General features: G+C 39.3%; 1 protein-coding gene and 1 long non-coding RNA gene across 12 annotated transcripts in view; one reads left to right on the top strand and one right to left on the bottom strand.

Annotated features, from left to right (window-relative positions):
• Nucleotides 1–1608: 1608 nt before the first annotated feature.
• The window catches only part of LOC138757461 (uncharacterized), a 34794-nt gene continuing 17561 nt past the window's right edge, over nucleotides 1609–18841 (top strand). The window contains exons 1-4 of one of the 3 annotated variants that reach the window (XR_011353616.1): nucleotides 1609–1658; nucleotides 5060–5184; nucleotides 11758–11908; nucleotides 13075–13163. This is a non-coding gene — a long non-coding RNA (uncharacterized lncRNA). The remainder of the gene's footprint in view (nucleotides 1659–5059; nucleotides 5185–11757; nucleotides 11909–13074; nucleotides 13164–18841) is intronic. The other 2 variants (XR_011353615.1, XR_011353614.1) reach the window with 2 other exon arrangements.
• LOC138757458 (BTB/POZ domain-containing protein KCTD8-like) overlaps nucleotides 9831–18841 on the bottom strand; it is a 179122-nt gene continuing 170111 nt past the window's right edge. For 2 of the 9 annotated variants that reach the window (XM_069924759.1, XM_069924761.1), the window contains 2 exons: nucleotides 10958–11031; nucleotides 10560–10852 (listed from right to left, as the gene is read on the bottom strand). In XM_069924759.1, the coding sequence (XP_069780860.1) occupies nucleotides 10655–10852; nucleotides 10958–11031 (272 nt within the window). In that variant the 3' untranslated portion in view covers nucleotides 10560–10654. Of the gene's footprint in view, nucleotides 10853–10957; nucleotides 11032–18841 lie in introns of those variants that run through there. The other 7 variants (XM_069924762.1, XM_069924763.1, XM_069924767.1 and 4 more) reach the window with 6 other exon arrangements.

Here is an 18841-nt window from a genome sequence, read left to right as displayed (position 1 = left end):
AGTTTATGTAGCATTTTTTCCCTGAAGTATATTCCTTTATTCTTGCCAGCGAAGTTTTGCAGAGTCCATTGCAATAGCAACTTTTGCTTCAGTTATTAAGAAAACTACTTGAGTGATGCAGGAAAAAACTCACTTTGCTTTAAAACTAGACCACTTTCTCCCCATCTCCAATCCCTCTCACCTTCTTCACCATTAAAAAAGGCAAACCAATAATAAAACCATAGAACATTAAAGCACAGAAAGCAGCACCTTCAATCTTCTAGTTGAGTGGTTTTCAAACTTCCCCCCTAAACTCACATTTCACTTTAAGCAATCTCTATGCCATAAGTGCTCTGTGATTAGTAAGGGATTGCTTAAGGTGGTATGTGACTGGAAAGAAAAAGGTTTGAAAACCACTGTTTTAATTGTACTTAATTGACTTGTTTCATAACTCCAAAGGAAATGGGCCAATGACAATTTTTCTCAAGCAAAATATTTCAGTAAAAGTTTGGGTTTAGAACAGTGATTCTCAACCTTTTTCCCCCCACACACATACTGCCTTAAGCAATCCTTTACTAATCACAGAGCATACGGATTGCTCAAGGTGGAATATGAGTTTAGGGGAGCAGTTTGAAAACCACTGTTCTAGTCTATGCCAAAGTATTATTCTGCCTTATCCCACTGGCCTGCATCCAGTCTGGAGTGCTCCGTATCTCTCTCATCCATACATCTTTCCAAACTTTTCTTAAATATTAAAATTGAGCCCACATGCACCACTTCAGCTGACAGATCTTTCTACTCTCTGTGTGAAGAAATTCCCCTGAATATTCCTCCTAAACTTCACCTCTTTCATCCTTAACCCATGTCCTCTGGTTTGTGTCTCATCTAATGTCAGTGGAAAAAGCCTACTTGTATTTACTCTATCGATACCCATCATAATTTCGTGTATACCTATCAAAGGAGCTAAGTTTGAAAGTCAGTAACAGAATGCCACTAGGTCATGCCACCTGGGGTGTCCTAGGTAGAAACAACTCACTGTGAGGAATGAATGAATGAATGGGATGTCCTCAGTGGACTAGTCGATGTTTTTCTATCCATCAGTGCCATATGTTCATTTTCATCCATTAGTGCCATTTGTTCATTTGACCTACTGCATTCCATTCAAAAAGCAGAACTCCACAAGAAAATAATTTTCCAACTTTTAATTTCTTTGAGGGGTGAAGGAGTGGAACAGACAGAATGTTGCTTAGATTTTATTAACACTCAGGTGAATGATGGCATGTTAGACATGTATTAATCTCCAATTTTCCAAGCAAATAGAATATATGGCAAGAGATTGCAATTTAGGCAAATGTGAAATCCCCTACTATGAAGCTAAAAGGGAAAAAAAAACAGTGTCCTTTCCTTTTGGTGAAAATAGTAGTCCATGTACATCAATTGTTAAAAAGGACAGGTTTAGAAAAAAAAGCTTTGTGGAATGTTGGCATTTATACCTCCAGGGCAAGAGACTGGTGAACTAGAATAAATTTTTTAAAGCTTTCAATTATACTGACATTTGAACATGCAATCTGTTTGGAGAACAGCAACGTCGTTATGACAACGCATAATAACATTCCGGAGCTTTCAGGCAGGAGATTTGGAACGACATGCACAAATATTTTTAAGGGATGAAACCAAAGGTAGGAATTTGGAATTCGGTCGCAGATCAGCCATAATACAATTGATAATGTGACAAGATAAACATCCTATTCTTGTTCCTATGTTATAAGAACATGCTCTACAAACTGATTGCTCCATGGACCTGCAGATACATTTGCCATTATTAAGTGAAAGGTTTTTAAACGATTCTGATACTCTGGATGAAAACATCAGTTTATTTGAGAAAACTGAAACAATTTAAGACATCTGCTGTGAAACATAAAGAGCATTAACATTTTTTTTTAGTTTTAAGTACATTTGATTGCATTTTATATTAATTTTTATGAAATATATTAGTGTCATATCAAAGATGAAAACTATGATTTGATTGAGATTACAGAAACATGGCTGCAGGGTGGGCAAGCCTGGGAACTTAACATCCCGGGGTTTACGATATTTAGGAGGGATCGGCAAGAAAGAAAAGGGGATGGGGTAGTATTGATGGTGAGAGAAGGGATCGACACGATTGACAGAAAGGATATCAACTCAGAAGATGCGGAATCTATATGGGTAGAACTGAGGAATAGCAAGGGGCGGAAAACGTTAGTGGGGGTGGTATATAGGCCTCCAAATAGTAGTGTAGAGGTGAGGGAAGGCATTAAAAGAGAAATTAGAAAAGCGTGCAATAAAGGAACAGCTGTCATCATGGGAGACTTTAATTTGCATATAGATTGGACTAGCTAAATTAGTAAAAATACTGAGGAGGAGGAATTCCTTGAATGTTTATGGGACGGTTATCTAGTCCAATATGTCGAGGAACCAACTCGGGAGCAGGTCATTTTAGATTGGGTATTATGCAATGATAAGGGGCTAATCAACAATCTTGTTGTACGAGGCCCTTTGGGTAGGAGCGATCACAATATGATCGAATTCTCACTCGACATGGAGAGTGATGAAATTAAAACCGAGACTAAGGTCCTGAATTTAAATAAAGGGAATTATAATGGTATGAGACGGGAGTTGAGTAAGATTGATTGGGTGGTGTTTATGGAGGAGTTGACTGTGGATAGACAATGGAAAGCATTCACAGATCTAATGGAGAAATTGCAAAAATCGTTTATACCGGTTTGGCATAAAAATAAACCAAAAAAGGTGACTCAACCGTGGATAACAAGGGAAATTAGAGACAGCATTAGGTCCAAAGAGAGAGCATATCAATTGGCCAAAAAAAGTACCGCAACCGAAGACTGGGAGCAGTTCAAGATGCACCAAAGGAGGACAAAGGGATTAATCAAGAGAGCAAAAATAAATTACGAAAGTAAGCTTGCGGCAAATATAAAAACCAACTGCAAAAGCTTTTATAAATATGTCAAGAGGAAAAGATTGGTGAAATCCAGAGTAGGTCCCTTGCAGTCGGAATCAGGGGAATATATAATGGGGAATAAGGAAATGGCAGACCAATTAAATTCTTACTTTAGTTCTGTTTTTACAAGAGAGGATACAAATAACCTCCCAAGGATGTTGGGAAACATAGAGACTAATGCAAGGGAGGAACTGAAAGAAATCAGTATCTCTAAGGACATGGTCTTGGGGAAATTGATGGGATTGAAGGCAGGTAAATCCCAAGGGCCTGATAATCTACATCCTAGGGTACTTAAGGAAGTGGGCATTCAGATAGCAGATGCTTTAAGAATTATTTTCTAGAACTCGATAGACTCAGGATCAGTACCTATGGTAGCTAATGTTACACCACTATAAAGCAGATGCTTTAAGAATTATTTTCTAGAACTCGATAGACTCAGGATCAGTACCCATGGTAGCTAATGTTACCCCATTATTTAAAAAGGGGGGTAGAGAAAAAGTGGGGAATTATAGGCCGGTGAGCCTTACATCAGTAGTGGGCAAAATGATGGAATCCATTATTAAGGATGTAACAGCGGAGCATATGACTAGCAGAGAAGGGATCGGACAGAGTCAACATGGATTTACAAAAGGTAACTCATGCTTTACAAATCTATTGGAATTCTTTGAGATGGTGACATGTAAAATAGATGGGGGAGAGCCAGTGGATGTGGTGTACCTGGACTTCCAAAAGGCCTTCGATAAGGTTCCGCATAAACGACTGGCTTCCAAAATCAAGGCTCATGGGATTGGGGGCAAAGTATTGATATGGATTGAGAACTGGCTGGCAGGTAGAAGACAGAGAGTTGGGATAAATGGCTCGTTTTCTGAGTGGCAGGCGGTGACCAGTGGGGTGCCACAGGGATCTGTACTGGGACCCCCGCTGTTCACAATTTACATTAATGATCTGGATGAGGGGATTGGATGTAATATCTCCAAATTTGCAGATGACACTAAGCTAGGAGGGGTTGTGTGCATGGAAGAGGGGGTCAGGAAGCTCCAGTATGATTTGGATAAATTGAGGGACTGGGCAGATACATGGCAAATGCACTACAATGTGGATAAATGTGAGGTTATCCACTTTGGTAATACAAACCGGAGGGCAGATTACTATTTGAATGGCAATAGATTAAGAGATGGGGAAGCACAGAGAAACCTAGGGGTACTTGTACATCAGTCTCTGAAGGCGAGCATGCAGGTACAGCAGGCAGTTAAAAAGGCAAATGGTATGTTGGCCTTCATATCAAGAGGGTTTGAGTATAGGAACAAGGATACCTTACTACAGCTGTACAGGGCCTTGGTGAGACCACACCTGGAGTATTGTGTGCAGTTTTGGTCACCTTATCTAAGGAAGGATGATCTTGCAATGGAGGGAGGGCAGAGGCGATTCACCAGTCTGATACCTGGAATAGCAGGAATGACTTATGAGGAAAGATTGCGCAAATTGGGATTGTACTCCCTGGAGTTTAGAAGATTGAGAGGGGATCTCATAGAGACATATAAAATTCTGGCAGGACTGGACAGAATGGATGCAGATGGGATGTTTCCAATGATGGGAAAATCCAGAACCCGGGGCCATGGTTTGAGGATAATAGACAAACCATTTAGGACCGAGATGAGGAGGAATTTCTTTACCCAGAGGGTGATGAATCTGTGGAATTTATTGCCACAGAGGGCAGTAGAGGCAGGTTCATTAAATATATTTAAGAGGGAATTAGATATATTTCTTCAGTATAAGGGTATTAAAGGTTACGGAGAGAAGGCGGGGATGGGGTACTGAACTTTAAGATCAGCCATGATCTCGTTGAATGGCGGAGCAGGCTCGAAGGGTCGAATGACCTACTCCTGCTCCTATCTTCTATGTTTCTATGTTTCTATGTTTAAGCTCTGTCTGGAAATGGGAAGTAGAGTGTAATTGAAAATGAAAATACTCCAGATATTGGAAATCTGAATCAAAAACAGAAAATGGTGAAAACACTCAGCAGGTCAGGCACCATTTGTGGGAAGATCTGAAATATTAATTCTGTTTTTCTTTTCACAGATGCTGCCCGGTCTGATGAGAAAAGACCTGAACTATTTCCCAACCGATATATGTTTGCCAACATGTTCATGAACAACATACAGTAGCACAGAATCAAAGTAGTGAACACTGTAAACACTCAGCAGGTCAGGCAACACCTGTGGGAAATAAATGTTTCAGCGAGCTTCCAGATGAAGTGGTGGAGGCAGGCTCAATATTAGCATTTAAGGAGGTTGGATTTGGACATGGTTGGGAAAGGAATGGAGGGTTACAGGTTGAGTGTAGGTCATTGGGTGGGAGGGGGGGGGTGCTGGGAGAAAGTGTTCGGCATGGACTAGAAGGGCAAAGTTGGCCTGTTTCTGTGCTGTAATTGTTATATGGTGATGGGTAATTAATGTAGTATTTGTGGAATGTTGTTATAATGCTGTGAACTCTAGATGAAAACATCAGAGATAGAACTTTAAGAACAATGTTTATTGAAACCAGCACTTCTCATCTAAATGGCAATGTCATTTGCAATAAATCTTGAAAGCTATTCTTGTACATCTTCACAATGCTGGCCTCTTTTCATGGTGCCAATGAACTCTATGACTCTATAACACTGCTTGACAGTAAATAGAGAATGAAAGGACATCCCATTCAAACAGATTTCAGCTAGAGGGTAGTGAACCTGGAATTCAAAGACTGTGAAGGCCAAGTCACTGGGTATATTTAAAGCAAAGGTTGGAGTTCTTGATTAGTAAGGGTGTCAAAGGTTATGGGAAGAAGGGAAATCTATGGGGTTGAAAGAAAGAATGATTCAAATGGCAGAGCAGACTTGGTGGTCTGAATGGCCAAATTCTGCTTCTATCTCTTATGGTCATATAAACAAATACAAACCATCAACTATTTATACACATAAAGTTACACAATCTATTAAATATTTACTCATGCACAAAGCTATTATTTAAACCAAATAAAGGAATTTCCTCAGTTGCAATGATGCACATGTCATAGATGAGGTGCTCATTCCAGGGGCCTGTAGTTCTGGTGGATCAATGCTTCTTGCAGGCTCTGAGTCATCCATTTTGTTTCTAATCTTCTGGGCCTCCTGACCCAAATCTTGACGAGTGATCCTTAAACTATCTAATAATCCAAATCCAAGCTTGTCCTGTACTTCACCCTTTTAATCACATCATGTATGTACTAATTGATCCCCCATGAACATTTTGATTTCTGTTGTCCATCTTCATTACATACTTCCTGCCTTTTAGTACCTCGACAGGCTCCCGAAGCTTCCATCATGATGATCCTTCATCGTCTGATATTTAGAGCACTGATACATTCTCTTAAACTTGAATTTGTCTCTCTCAGTTTCTTTACTTTCATCAACCCCTCCAGCTATTTGTCCTTCAAAGTTATACTGCTGAGCTCAGCCAAGTCCACAACCCATCTGCAGGACTGGTGGGACAGACTCTGTGGTGGAGCCAGACATCATTATGTAGATAACAAGACTTAATGTCAGCCAATTGCCCTTGGACTCCTTACCTGGCAATTGTTTTTACATTGGTTCCTCTCAGCGTGTTGAGAGATTGTCGCCCTCCCTGTTGATGTAATAGGAACATTAATCCATGCCCATTGGAGCAAAATGAATTTGAAAAACTGAACAGATATGAACTCTGGACCATTGTTAAAACATAGTCCTTCAATGAAGGCCTGGATTACAAAAAGCTCTCGTCCGAACCACGATAAAATATGCTTTGGGAATACCTGTTTTATGTAGCAAAACTTTCAATCACTTTGCGTGGCTTTTTACTGCTGGTTGAAATGTTCCATTTGCAAGTGAAAAAAAGTCAATGTGCATGCTCTGGAGGGGACATTTCCATGTTTGTGCTGGAACCTCTTTTTCAAATTTTCTCACTCGTGTTGAAAGTCCAGGTAGGATAAAAGAAAATATCATATTTCAATCCCCGATATCATGATGTAGTTAATACCGCCAACCACGACACTGCAAAACAGCACTTGGAATGACTTCAGCTCAATTGAGGCTCCACTTTGTGCGATAACTTGTGATGGGCACTAAATGTGATGGCCAAACCCAGGAGAAATGTTGTCACACCAGAGCTCCCCATGAAGCACAGAGACATTAGTGAGCTTCCTCTCACTCAACACAACTACCATTTAAAAAAATAATTCAAATAGATCTCTGTTCAAATAGATCTTGTGAATTCTGAATCCTAGGTAAATAAATATCAAGTACGTAAATGGACACTTGTTCCACCTCAGCTGGACAGTGACTGTCCTCTACAGCATAAAGCTTCTGTATTGCGGGGCTATTGGTTTGATGATCCCTTACAGCCTATCTGTCACTAACTGAACTATACTTGGGTTTGACTTGTAAAGTTACTTGTTGTAAATCTAAAATCCTCAGTGCATATTAATTGTCATGTAGCCAATATTTAACTGTGAAAAGTGGTTACATATATCAGGCTTGCCAAAGTGCAGAGAATGCAAACAAGACTGAGAAAATCTAAAACTGGGGGTGAACCAGGCATTGGATAATTCCCTCATCCTGAATTCTGTTGATGATCATTTTGTAGTCCCCATGTAACTGTACATTTTTTAATCTGCCTTGGTGTATACTACCGAACCATTGCACCTTCTCCAAAGACCAATTCTTTGCTCACTTATGCAGTTCCTCCTCTACTTGCAACTTCTGGACCATAGGTATCAGTCTCAGGTATAAATAATTGGACCCAGCTTCCAGATAAATGTGATCTAGTCCTTATACCTGACAATGCCACGGTATGAGCTAGTGAAAGGTTAACACCTCTAAAGAGGTGTTGTGCCAACACCATGAATCACTGGCCCGTTGCTCATGGCCACTCCTTCTCCATCAGTATCAGCTACCTTATGTGCTTGGCCATGATCATTGGTAGCTCTCTCCAGACCAGACATGACAGTTCCCCAAATACGCATGAGATTCCCTGAGGCATGGTACAGAACTGCACACCAGTTTACTGATGCAGTTGCATTGAACAACTGGTCACATTTCATAACATATTAGCAGTTATTCACAGCTGCATTAGTTGTTCTCTTCAGTGGATGACCGATATTGTAACCATGACTTTAAAACCACCAAAATGCTGTCAGCCTGGAGCCATGGAGGTGAATATACTGATAATTTTCAAGTCCTTCTGGTATGCATACAGTATTTCAATGTAAGGAGTACCTCTTCATGACCACTTGACACCATCATATTTGACACTCTTTGGGTGGAGGACCCAAGAATTTCCAGTCATTTTGTTGGTGGGTGCCTGGCAAGATGCAGGGAACAAGGAGGGGTCTCCACCATCAGCATCCTTTCTCATGTGTTCACCTCTTAGAATCACACAGCAAGCACAATGGTCTTTTAATTTCACTTCCACATGTGGTCACCCTACCTGATCCTATCCTGTCAACTAGCTTAACTAACATTCTCTCACCATTGGTTCTCATGTTAAAATATCTCACGTCATCTGATCTAAAAAGGAAAGGGAAATGTCATCTTTTGCTCCTATCTTCAGCCTCAGTCACCCACTCCTCAATGCCAAAGCACATTCCAATGTTGAAAATCCCTAACTCCGCTGGATAAAAATGTCCTTTGAGGATTTTTTTTCTCTCATAAGAGACTGCATCAATAATTCACAGTGTCAGTAGACTCACCAGCATTTCATGTATTCTGGCCCTGCCACTTTCAACAGTACATTCTTCCCCTTTCTTTTCGACATTCTGTCACATTTCTACACGTCAACCTGGGGGATCCAGAGTGGTGTTTGCAGTCAGGTACATCTCCAATCATTTCTTTTATTGGGTGAATGTCAAGTCTTACAGGGTCTTTCATGCTCCCTGATATTTCTACCATGTACTGCCATCAACGCTGTTCTATTTTAAGAACACTGTTTTCCTTCCTCCACACATATCAGATCACTGCTCTGTTGATTCTTCAAGCAAAAATATCCCAAACACACCAGTGTGGTGTCTGTGGAATTGTTGATGTTTTTGTATGCATGATAATTAGATGGTGGTAGTGCGGCAAATAACATCCTTTATTAAAGACAATAATTCTCACCTAAACAGCCACATCTGGTATAACAATGTATCACATGGTCTATTTTTTTTTCTGAGAGCAGACTTACACATGTACTATATAATGAATGACCATCAAAACTGGGAAAAATTAGAGATAAGTATTCTAAAATCCAGAGATGATTAAACAGAAGGGAAGGAATGTGTTTCTTTGGAAGGCAGGAGAGGTTAAAAAAAGACCAGTTTTAAACATTGATAGTTTGTATCACCATAGATATTGCCCAACCTGCTGAATATTTGCAGTTTTCTGATTTTAACTCAGGTTTTCATTATCTGTGGTTTATTGCTTTTGAGAAATATGAGGAACTTGGGCTTGGGCAGGTCAGAATGAAGGTAACCAAGCTTTCAGGATTTCTCTCCTAAATGTGGGAATGCTGGTGGATACCTTCACTGGTGATTTTGAAAATGACAATATCTTCTCATATTTGGTGAGAATCCACGGCACCTGGAAACAGCTCCAGAAAATTTTCCATTGTACACAGAGGACACTTTCAGCTTTCATATCCATATCCCATATTGGCAATTTCTGAATGGCACTGTTTTTCAATGTTAACAGGTATGGAGTTAAATATGGTTTTAAAAAACAAATGTTAACAATTTTACCCTTGTTAAAGTAACATATGCTAAAACTTTTTAAATAAATGTTGTGGATTCTTCAAATATATTCTGACCTGAAAAGTAGGCGTTTGGTTTTTATCTTTATTGAAACTGCATAATCCATGCCTACATTAAAAGTAAACATTCAAAGAAATATGCAACTAAATTGTGTATTTCTGCTTAAAAAGGACGGACAGGTCTAATTACTTGCTTTCATGAAAGTAACTGAGCTACAGCTGTCCATACTAACCGGTTGGATCTTCACTGAACACCACCTTTGAAGTTTATGAGAGATGTATCATATCCAATCATTAAGCCCATAAATAACCATTTCTGACACATTGATATATTGGTGGAGAATCCATTAGATTTGCAACTGTTATTTATCATACTGTAATAAAGCACAATACATTTATAAGCTAACTCGTGGGCAGTCAGTAGATTAAATTTAATGTATTTATATTTTATGTATACCTCAGGTGTGGACCATAAAACCATAATTTCTTATGATCAGCCCTTCCAGATTTTTTGTTTGCAAACTTATCACAATTTAATGGAAAAGATAGGAAGTATAAGACAAACAATGTGAATGCAAACAACAAATCCTTATTTCAAATATAATCCAAGCTGCAACAAGTCCTTCCTTTGAATTTTAAAGTCCATACTTATGTAATAGTTCAGACTGCCATGGGCGCTTGCGCTCTGGAAACTGGACAGGAATTTTGATCTTCTGAAAATCTTGGATGCATTTCTTCATTTCATCCTCAACGCTCAACTTTTCATTAATTTTCTTTTTGCAGAGGCTTGGATCACGGGAATTGTTCATCAGCGTTTGAAAAAGTTCACTGTTTCTGCGTTTGTCGGGCTGTTGCAACCATGGAATGGGGGTTTTCTTGGAAGGCCGATCCAGCGTCAGGGTATTAGGCTGAGATGGTGTGGGCTGCGATGCACAAGCGACGTTCTCCTGCGGAGTGCTGGCTTCTGACTGGCTTTCACAACTAGAGGTGGAGAGCTCATTACAGGAGGTTCCACTTTCCATTCCTTTCTCCCCCTTATCAAGTTTCCTGCTGTCACATTCAGACTTCGGAGAGGCTGGCCGTTGTAATCCTCCTGTCAAATTTAGAACAGGGCTGATAAAACAAAAGATTATTCATAGACATTTCCATTGCTTTGTTTCACTCCATCATGCACAGGTACAAGACAACATAACTATACCTTCCTTTTGGAGTCACTAAGGCAAGTTGTGGAAGCTGTGTGGCACGACACCCTAATAAATAGTTCACAACCACCTGAGAAAAAATGTGCATGAATTACAATCACTTTCAAAGCCTAACACCCAGTAACACAAGAGATTCTCAGACCTGGGTTTGGGAAAATGATTAAGAACTCCTCAATCATCCCATGAGATTAAGTGCAGTCGTTCTCTCTATGAAGCAATAGAAACTCTGTCCTTCATCTCCTGGAAGGTTGTCAATAGATAAACTCTTAGGTGTAACAATTCAGTCTCACACTTGCACTTTGAATTAATCTATGCATTGAAATCCTGAGAAAAGCGCCCTGACAAGATACATTTCGTGGAGCGTCTGCTTGAAGAATTATGATACACCAATTAATCTAAATGAGTTCTGAGGCATAATCATAGCTTGGTATAAATGACTGTCCTAGATTACACCCCTGGTCAGTTCTCTGACCACTGTTCAAGGTGTGGTGGTGTGTTTTGTCTGACTTAAAATGTGTGATGTCATACAATTGATGCTAAATGTTCAAGGATCATTTAAAAAATAAGTGTCCCATGTTTAAATCAACTGTGATTTAATTCTATTCCTTGTTTCTGTGTTATCCTTATATCCTTCATTTTGCTCTCATCCATGTTTCTTTTTATACAGAAGTCTCATTTCCTTTTTTTTATTAAACGTTTGGTTCTTCTCTAATCGTTTCTTGTGTGTGTAATTCTCTGTGCATAATAATGCCTTCCACTCTACATATATTGAATCTACCTCCTTATACTATGTCAGGTCTCAGAGTAAATTAAAGGCATCCTCAGCATCCAATCGCCCTTGAAGCAATGGTATCCAGCTGCAATGAATCCAAAGGCACTCATGGAAAAGTCTCATCTCAATTCAGCAACAATCCCAGAAATCACAACCATTAATATCATTCTCTGATGTGAGTTCCAGCATTGTTTAAACAATTTTTGGCTCAGAAAGTTGAGAGATGGATTTAAAACTGCTTGTCATCAATCCAAATTCTCCTTTGCTAAATTGTTCTTAATGCGTTTGTAAGGAACACAATTTGATTTTAGCACCTGGCAACTTCAATAGCAGGAAATGAGGAGGGTTGCAAAGACAGTAGGGAAGCAGGGGATGCCTGAGTGGTAGACAAAATCCTCTGGACTTGGTTAAGCGCACAGGATGAAGGTAGATTCCTGACTGGAAAAGGGATGGCAGAGGAGTTAAGGAAGATAGATGGAATTGACTGAGGAGATAGCAAGCAGTTCTGAGCAAAGCTATGTAGCTTAATATAAAATGTTAATTGGCAGATTTAAGGACGGGAGCATCTTTGAGGGATACAGACCAAACAGAAGCAAAGAGGATTAGCCCAGAATTACTAATTCGTCAGCATGGACTAATTGGGCTGAAGGGTCTTCTCCATGCTGTATGTTTATGACTCTATGACAGAAACTGGGCTTCAGAATCTACAGAAAAAAAAAACTGCATAAGATCAGAGAAGCGAGCTTCCTAAATCTGCTTCGAGATATTCTCAGTTCACAGAATTTCCAGCATGCACAGAAATCATCTAGACATAAAAGAGCATCCTGCATAGAAATCAACGTTTGCCAGGTGCTGAATCACCAAATGTAAAAGGCCTGGTCCCCCTCCAGACTTACACAAAATAAATGGGCTGCAGAGGGAATTGATAGTATCTCAAAAAATAGCCTTCTAATGGTTTGTGTTATTCTGTCAGAGATGATCACAAGGACCATGTCAATGCAAATATATAGAACCACAGAACTATAGAACAGTACAGCACAGAAGAAAGTCCTTCGGCCCTCCTAGTCCATGCCGCATTATTGTTCTGCCAAGCCCCAATAACCTGCTCCTGCATAATCTCTCTCTTTATCCCTCTCATCCACGTATCTGTCCAAGTTTTTCTTAAATGTCAACATTGAGCCTGCATTTACCAATTCAGCTGGCAGCTTGTTTCAAGCCCTCACCACTTGTTCCTTGAAGAGGTCCCTCCTAATTTTCCTTTTAAAATTTCCCTTTCATCCTTAACCCATGTTATCTAGTTTTTATCTCTCTTAACCTTTGCTAAATTTCCAATTTTCCCAGGAATTTGGAATAAAAGTAATTTAACTATATTCACAAATTTCTGAAGAATGGCTCAACTGGAAAATCAAAATGTCTGTGAACTTCTTAATGTAAGTAGCTTGTTTTTATTCTATGAATGAACATGTAGTATTAGAAAAATATAAACCATTTTAACAGGCCATGAAATTTGATCAGAATGTAGTCAATGTATTCTCCATTATTTTAAATACGCTGGATGGGTCACGTCTCCAGAATGGAGGACCATCGCCTTCCCAAGATCGTGTTATATGGCGAGCTCTCCACTGGCCACCGTGACAGAGGTGCACCAAAGAAAAGGTACAAGGACTGCCTAAAGAAATCTCTTGGTGCCTGCCACATTGACCACCGCCAGTGGGCTGATAACGCCTCAAACCGTGCATCTTGGCGCCTCACAGTTTGGCGGGCAGCAGCCTCCTTTGAAGAAGACCGCAGAGCCCACCTCACTGACAAAAGGCAAAGGAGGAAAAACCCAACACCCAACCCCAACCAACCAATTTTCCCTTGCAACCGCTGCAATCGTGTCTGCCTGTCCCGCATCGGACTGGTCAGCCACAAACGAGCCTGCAGCTGACGTGGACTTTTTACCCCCTCCATAAATCTTCGTCCGCGAAGCCAAGCCAAAGAAAAAAAAAAGAAAGAAAGAAAATACCTACTGTATCTGACTAAAGTGTTTATTTTCAACTCACAATAAATGTACACAAATTAACTTTGATATATCATACTTTGATTCATCATTAGTCTTGAAGCCAATTGAAAAAAAAAACTGAAAAGAACTGAAAAAAATGTTTGAGAAAAACATTGCTCCATATCTGTTAGTGTGAAGGACAGGGGAGGCTCAGATTTCACTGCAAAAATACAAAAATACAGCAGCCAGATAAACAATATAAGAAGTAGGCAGCTCATCTGAAGGGGCTTAGATTTGATTTAAACTCAGTTTTGAGTCTCATTTACAATAGCAACAGTGAATTTCATAGTGGCAATTGTTGGTCAGTGGATTCTCATGGATCAACCACATAAAGGATAGTGAAAATGAAAATGGCCCATCCCTTTAATGATCTAGTCCCTTTATGAAATTCTGATCAAGAAGTCATCAATTAGAATATCTGCACAGTACCAGTTTCAGCCAAACATTTGCATTAGAATCCCAAACAGGTATTCAGCCTAATTTAGGTAAGTTTACCAGGCACAGATGTTGCTTCCTCACTACTTGGCAGTGTTCATTCAATCAATAAAAGTGAAACATAGCGTCAATCATTAATGTGAACAGAATATTTTGCACCAAATTCCATCCAATACACTCGTTTCTTCCTTAGTTAACTGAAATGTTTATAATTGAGGAGTGCACACTGTTTTAGGACATCTGCCCTGGAAAATAAAGGGCTCTAAGGTGGTTGGGAACAAGAAACTGAAACTCCCTAGTCCTTCTGATGGCTGTAAAAAGTTCACTCTTCACTCTAGTTTAGAAATCTTCTCATCAGGGCAAGGTGAGTGTTTTACATGTAATATGCCTGGTGTTATGCAAATGCACATGATCCAATCAAGATGTGCTCACAATTATATTGCTGCAGGCACTCAAATCTGATAGACATTTGGCCCCTAGCATAAATCCACAGATGTTTGTCTGTTCAAGATTAGCACTGACTAGCCTGCAGACAGAGTCCAATATATTCCCTACTGAGTTATATCAGGATTGCAACCTCATTGACCAATAAGTAACTTTAATGTTGTTCTACAGAAACTACACTGAAGATTTGCAATACAATTTTTAATACCGTCCATCATATTTTCCTAGCGTTTTTTCCCCATACTCGTTTCCTTTTAGTCCTGATAGAGAGGATTTGAAATAAAGCTTTTTAGAAATGAAGTGCTGCATTATGAATAATTTATTACCAACAATAATTTATTTTAAAAGGTTAAAGATTACAATTCCTTCACGTTTGAAAATATTTCTAATAATGGACAGGCTATGAAGACTTTGTGGCCTATTTTTTTGCCATTTGACTAAATGAGAATGGCACAAGGTTACATTGGCAGTCAATGGGTAATTGATCTCAAAGTGGAGTCAGTTCCATCCATTGAAAAAAAGATTAAAAAAAAGACATCCATGAGTAGTGATCTATCACTGATAATTGCCAAAGACTAGTTAACTAAATGTATATTCACAGCAATCATTCTGAAGGGTGCACTGTATAAAACTTGCTTAAATTTATGTGATCATGGTAAAGGTCACAAATCAAAGAACTTCCGCAAGTTTGAAAATGAAGCACACGTGAATCAGCGAAGGTACTTGATGAGTAGCCCGTAATTAACTTTGAATGGATGGCAGATAGCAGGCAATATTCTGGTGAGCCTACGGGCTCACTTCAGCCTACATTGTGACCTAGTTTAATATCATCTGGACGAAATGTGGACTCTAAGTGAATGTACTTGGAAACTGGACAGACAAGTGACAAATGAAAGCCAACATAGACCAAAAGGAAAATTCCAGAAAAAAGATTGTTAATTAAAAGAAAGGAATAAAGATACCATGCGTGAAAGATGAAAAGGGTCTAGGGACCCAGAATATCAAAGCGCTCAATATTAGTGAATAAGGAGCATCAAATTTTGGGACATATTAAATATTAAACTGATAATGAAAAAGAATTGTCATAATTTGAATGCTCAGTATCCTATTTGGCTGAGTTTCTGTCCATATATCCTCTATAAATCCTGGCTACGTCTTTGCTGGTATCAAATCGATCACTGGTATGGCTAATGTTAGTCTCAGCTAATCCAGTTCTAATCCATTTGGACAATCTTTCATAATATAATACATTCAAATTCTATCTTGTTTCTTAACCTTAATGCGTGTCCTTTTTCTGCTACCCCACATTTCTTAATTTGCTGACCAACATTAACTTCCAGAGCACCATGACTTCACTTCTAAGTTTCTCATTTTTATGTTCAAATATCTCCAATCCTCTGCCCATATCTGTAACCTCACTCAATATTCAAGCCTCTGAGATTTCTACATTTCTCCAATTCTGACAAGTTAAGACACCTCTGACTTACTTCACTCCTCTGATATGGATAGTAATAAACTTTGGAGGTCTCTACCTAAACATTTCCACACCTATCTTTATAAACTACCATTCTGACTACTACCACCATCCAGACTTCCATCTCACTAGGTATGATAATGTGCCTTAGAAGTATGTTGGGATTTTACATTAAATGAATGCGTTGTTCAGTATCCATTGGGATTAGAGACCAATAGGTCTCTATGGTAAATGAAATTTATGTGACTATTATTTCAAGTAAGTACAATGCACTGTATGTTGAACTCAAACAGAGCTGATAGACACCACTTCCATGGTAATTTAAACCTTTGTTCTACTCGCAATGTGGTTTGGTGCGACAACCAGAAATAAATTTGCCAATTATACATGGTAGTGGGTTGTATAAAAAGGGGAAATGAATCAGGGGAGAGATTGGAAACTTGACTAAATGGTGCACTCAATGTCACTAAAACTAAGGAACTGATTATTGACTTCAGGAAGAGAAAGCCAGAGGTGTACGATCCAGTGATCATTGGTGATCAGAGGTGGAGAAAGTGAGCAAATTTAGGTTCTTGGGTTTCACTATCTCAGAGGATCTTTCCTGGACCCAACACATTAATGCCATTGTGTAGAAATCACATCAGCACCTCTACTACCTCAGAGGTCTGAGTAGGTTTGGCAATCCTAGCAAATTTCTGGCTGCATCATAGTCTGGTGTTGGGACATCAATACCCCTGAGTGGAAAGCCCTGCAAAAGATAAAAGACATAGCCCAGAACATTACAGGCAAAACTCTCCCCACTATTTAGTACATCTACAAGGAATGCTACTGTTAGAGGGAAGCAGTAATCATCAAAGACTCACCCCGCCTAGCACATTGTGTTCTCGCTGCTGCCATCAGAAAAGAGGTGTAGGTGCCACAAGACTCGCACCACCAGGTTCAGACTCCTAATCATCAGACTCCTCAACAACAAACTCAATCAAAAGTTCATTTAAGGACTCTTACTTCTGTACTTTATTGATTATTTTTCTCTCTGTGTTGCACAGTTTGTTTACATTTATTTATTTGTTTACATGTATACATCTTGTTGAGTTTTCGTTTTTTTGCACTACAAAAATGTGGTAATTCTGGCTCACCGGGAAAAAGATGTGATGAATTGTAGGTACTCTGACAATAAATCTGAACTTTGAATTGTTAGAGGCAATCATGAGGCAATAAAATACTGTCTGCAGCATTTAAGAAGCATTTTTCAACATCTTGTACCATATTAAATTGAAATTAAACGGGAATGGAATCAAAATGACACACAATATTGGTGTCAGTAGTTGCTGATGTATTTGCCCACATTTCTGATGAACAGCGAGCTGTTGGGAGGACGAGCATAGCGAGACATGGCGGCCGTGGCACTGAGCGAACGAGGCGGGTGGCAGCACCAGAAAATTTAAAGCAATCCGCTGTAACTGGTGATCCCACAAAGCTATGAAAGAGCCTTTTAGATAGAATCCAAGCATAAGACAAGCAAACAAGCCAAAGACTTCTTAAGGATCAAGCTTGAAGAAAAGAGAGGGAGGATGAAAAAAGATTAAAGCTTGAAAGAGGGAAAAAGTCAAGGCTTCGATTTGTCCGCAATTGGAAAAAGGTTGTTTTGTCAAAGTCAAATGTTTTATTTGGGCCAGTCCCTCATGACAAGTCCTTCCGGCAAGCACTTAAAAATTTAAAGGTCAAGCTGACGGTGCAAGGTCAAGTTGACAGCCAAATTTAAGATTGTAGGATTTGTTCGAAACCTGTGAAAGTGAAAAGACTCCTTAACAGCTTAGCATGTTTGAAGATGTCCGTGATGCAGAAGAAGCACTCCACAACCTGGACCAAAAGTGGGTATGTGGCCATCAAATTGAGATCCAATTTGCCCAAGGTGATCGAAAAAAGCCTGGTCAGATGAAATCTAAGGAACGAAGATCTTAGCGAAGTTTACCTCAATATGACCGTTATAATGACTCTGATCGAAGGAGGAGGTCTCGAAGACAAAGTTATGACCGGAGGAGATCACAAAGTCGTTTTATGATCGCAGTCACAGGAGGTCGTATAGGGAATAGAGGTTGAAGAGGCCAGAATGTTTGAACAGCTGATGAAGTTTCAGCAGCTGATACAGTAGGTTCTCACAAACTTGAACAATGATGAAAATGAAAATGCTCCTCACATCATTGCAACTGTAACCTTTTATGAATTACAGGAATTGAGGACAAGTGAAATTTGGTGAGAGAATAAAAGAAGTCTGCAGATGCTGTGATTGTATCTTGACAAAGGAATCAGGCCCAAAATGTTGGTTATATGTGTATTTGTTTCCTACAGACGCTACAGGACCTTTTGTGAAATTTGTCAAGTATCGTTGTAACATTATTACAGTAAAACCCCTGGCATTCAGAATTCAAACAAACAACAGCCTCAAGAAACTGTCAAAAAAAAGGGCTGAATAAATAAATATATAAATAGGATGATAGGCAAAAATACATGTTTAAAATTGAAAAAGTAATTAAATGCTCTCTGAAGAAACACATAAACCTTTGGTGAAGTTGGGAGCAAATATTCAGCCTTGGTTGTGTTTTGGTTAGAGCAGCTGTTTGAATAAAGTTTGTAGAAAGCTGTGTTTGAATAAAATGGTGTCACCCAGGATGAAGAGCTGGTTGATGCTATTCACCGTTGGGGTAACTCTC

Source organism: Narcine bancroftii, chromosome 3, assembly GCF_036971445.1.
Source record: "Narcine bancroftii isolate sNarBan1 chromosome 3, sNarBan1.hap1, whole genome shotgun sequence".
In the NCBI taxonomy this organism is placed as follows: Eukaryota; Metazoa; Chordata; class Chondrichthyes; order Torpediniformes; family Narcinidae; genus Narcine; species Narcine bancroftii.
The sequence above is the reverse complement of the archived record's forward strand: the minus strand, read 5'-3'. Positions and strand labels throughout refer to the sequence as shown.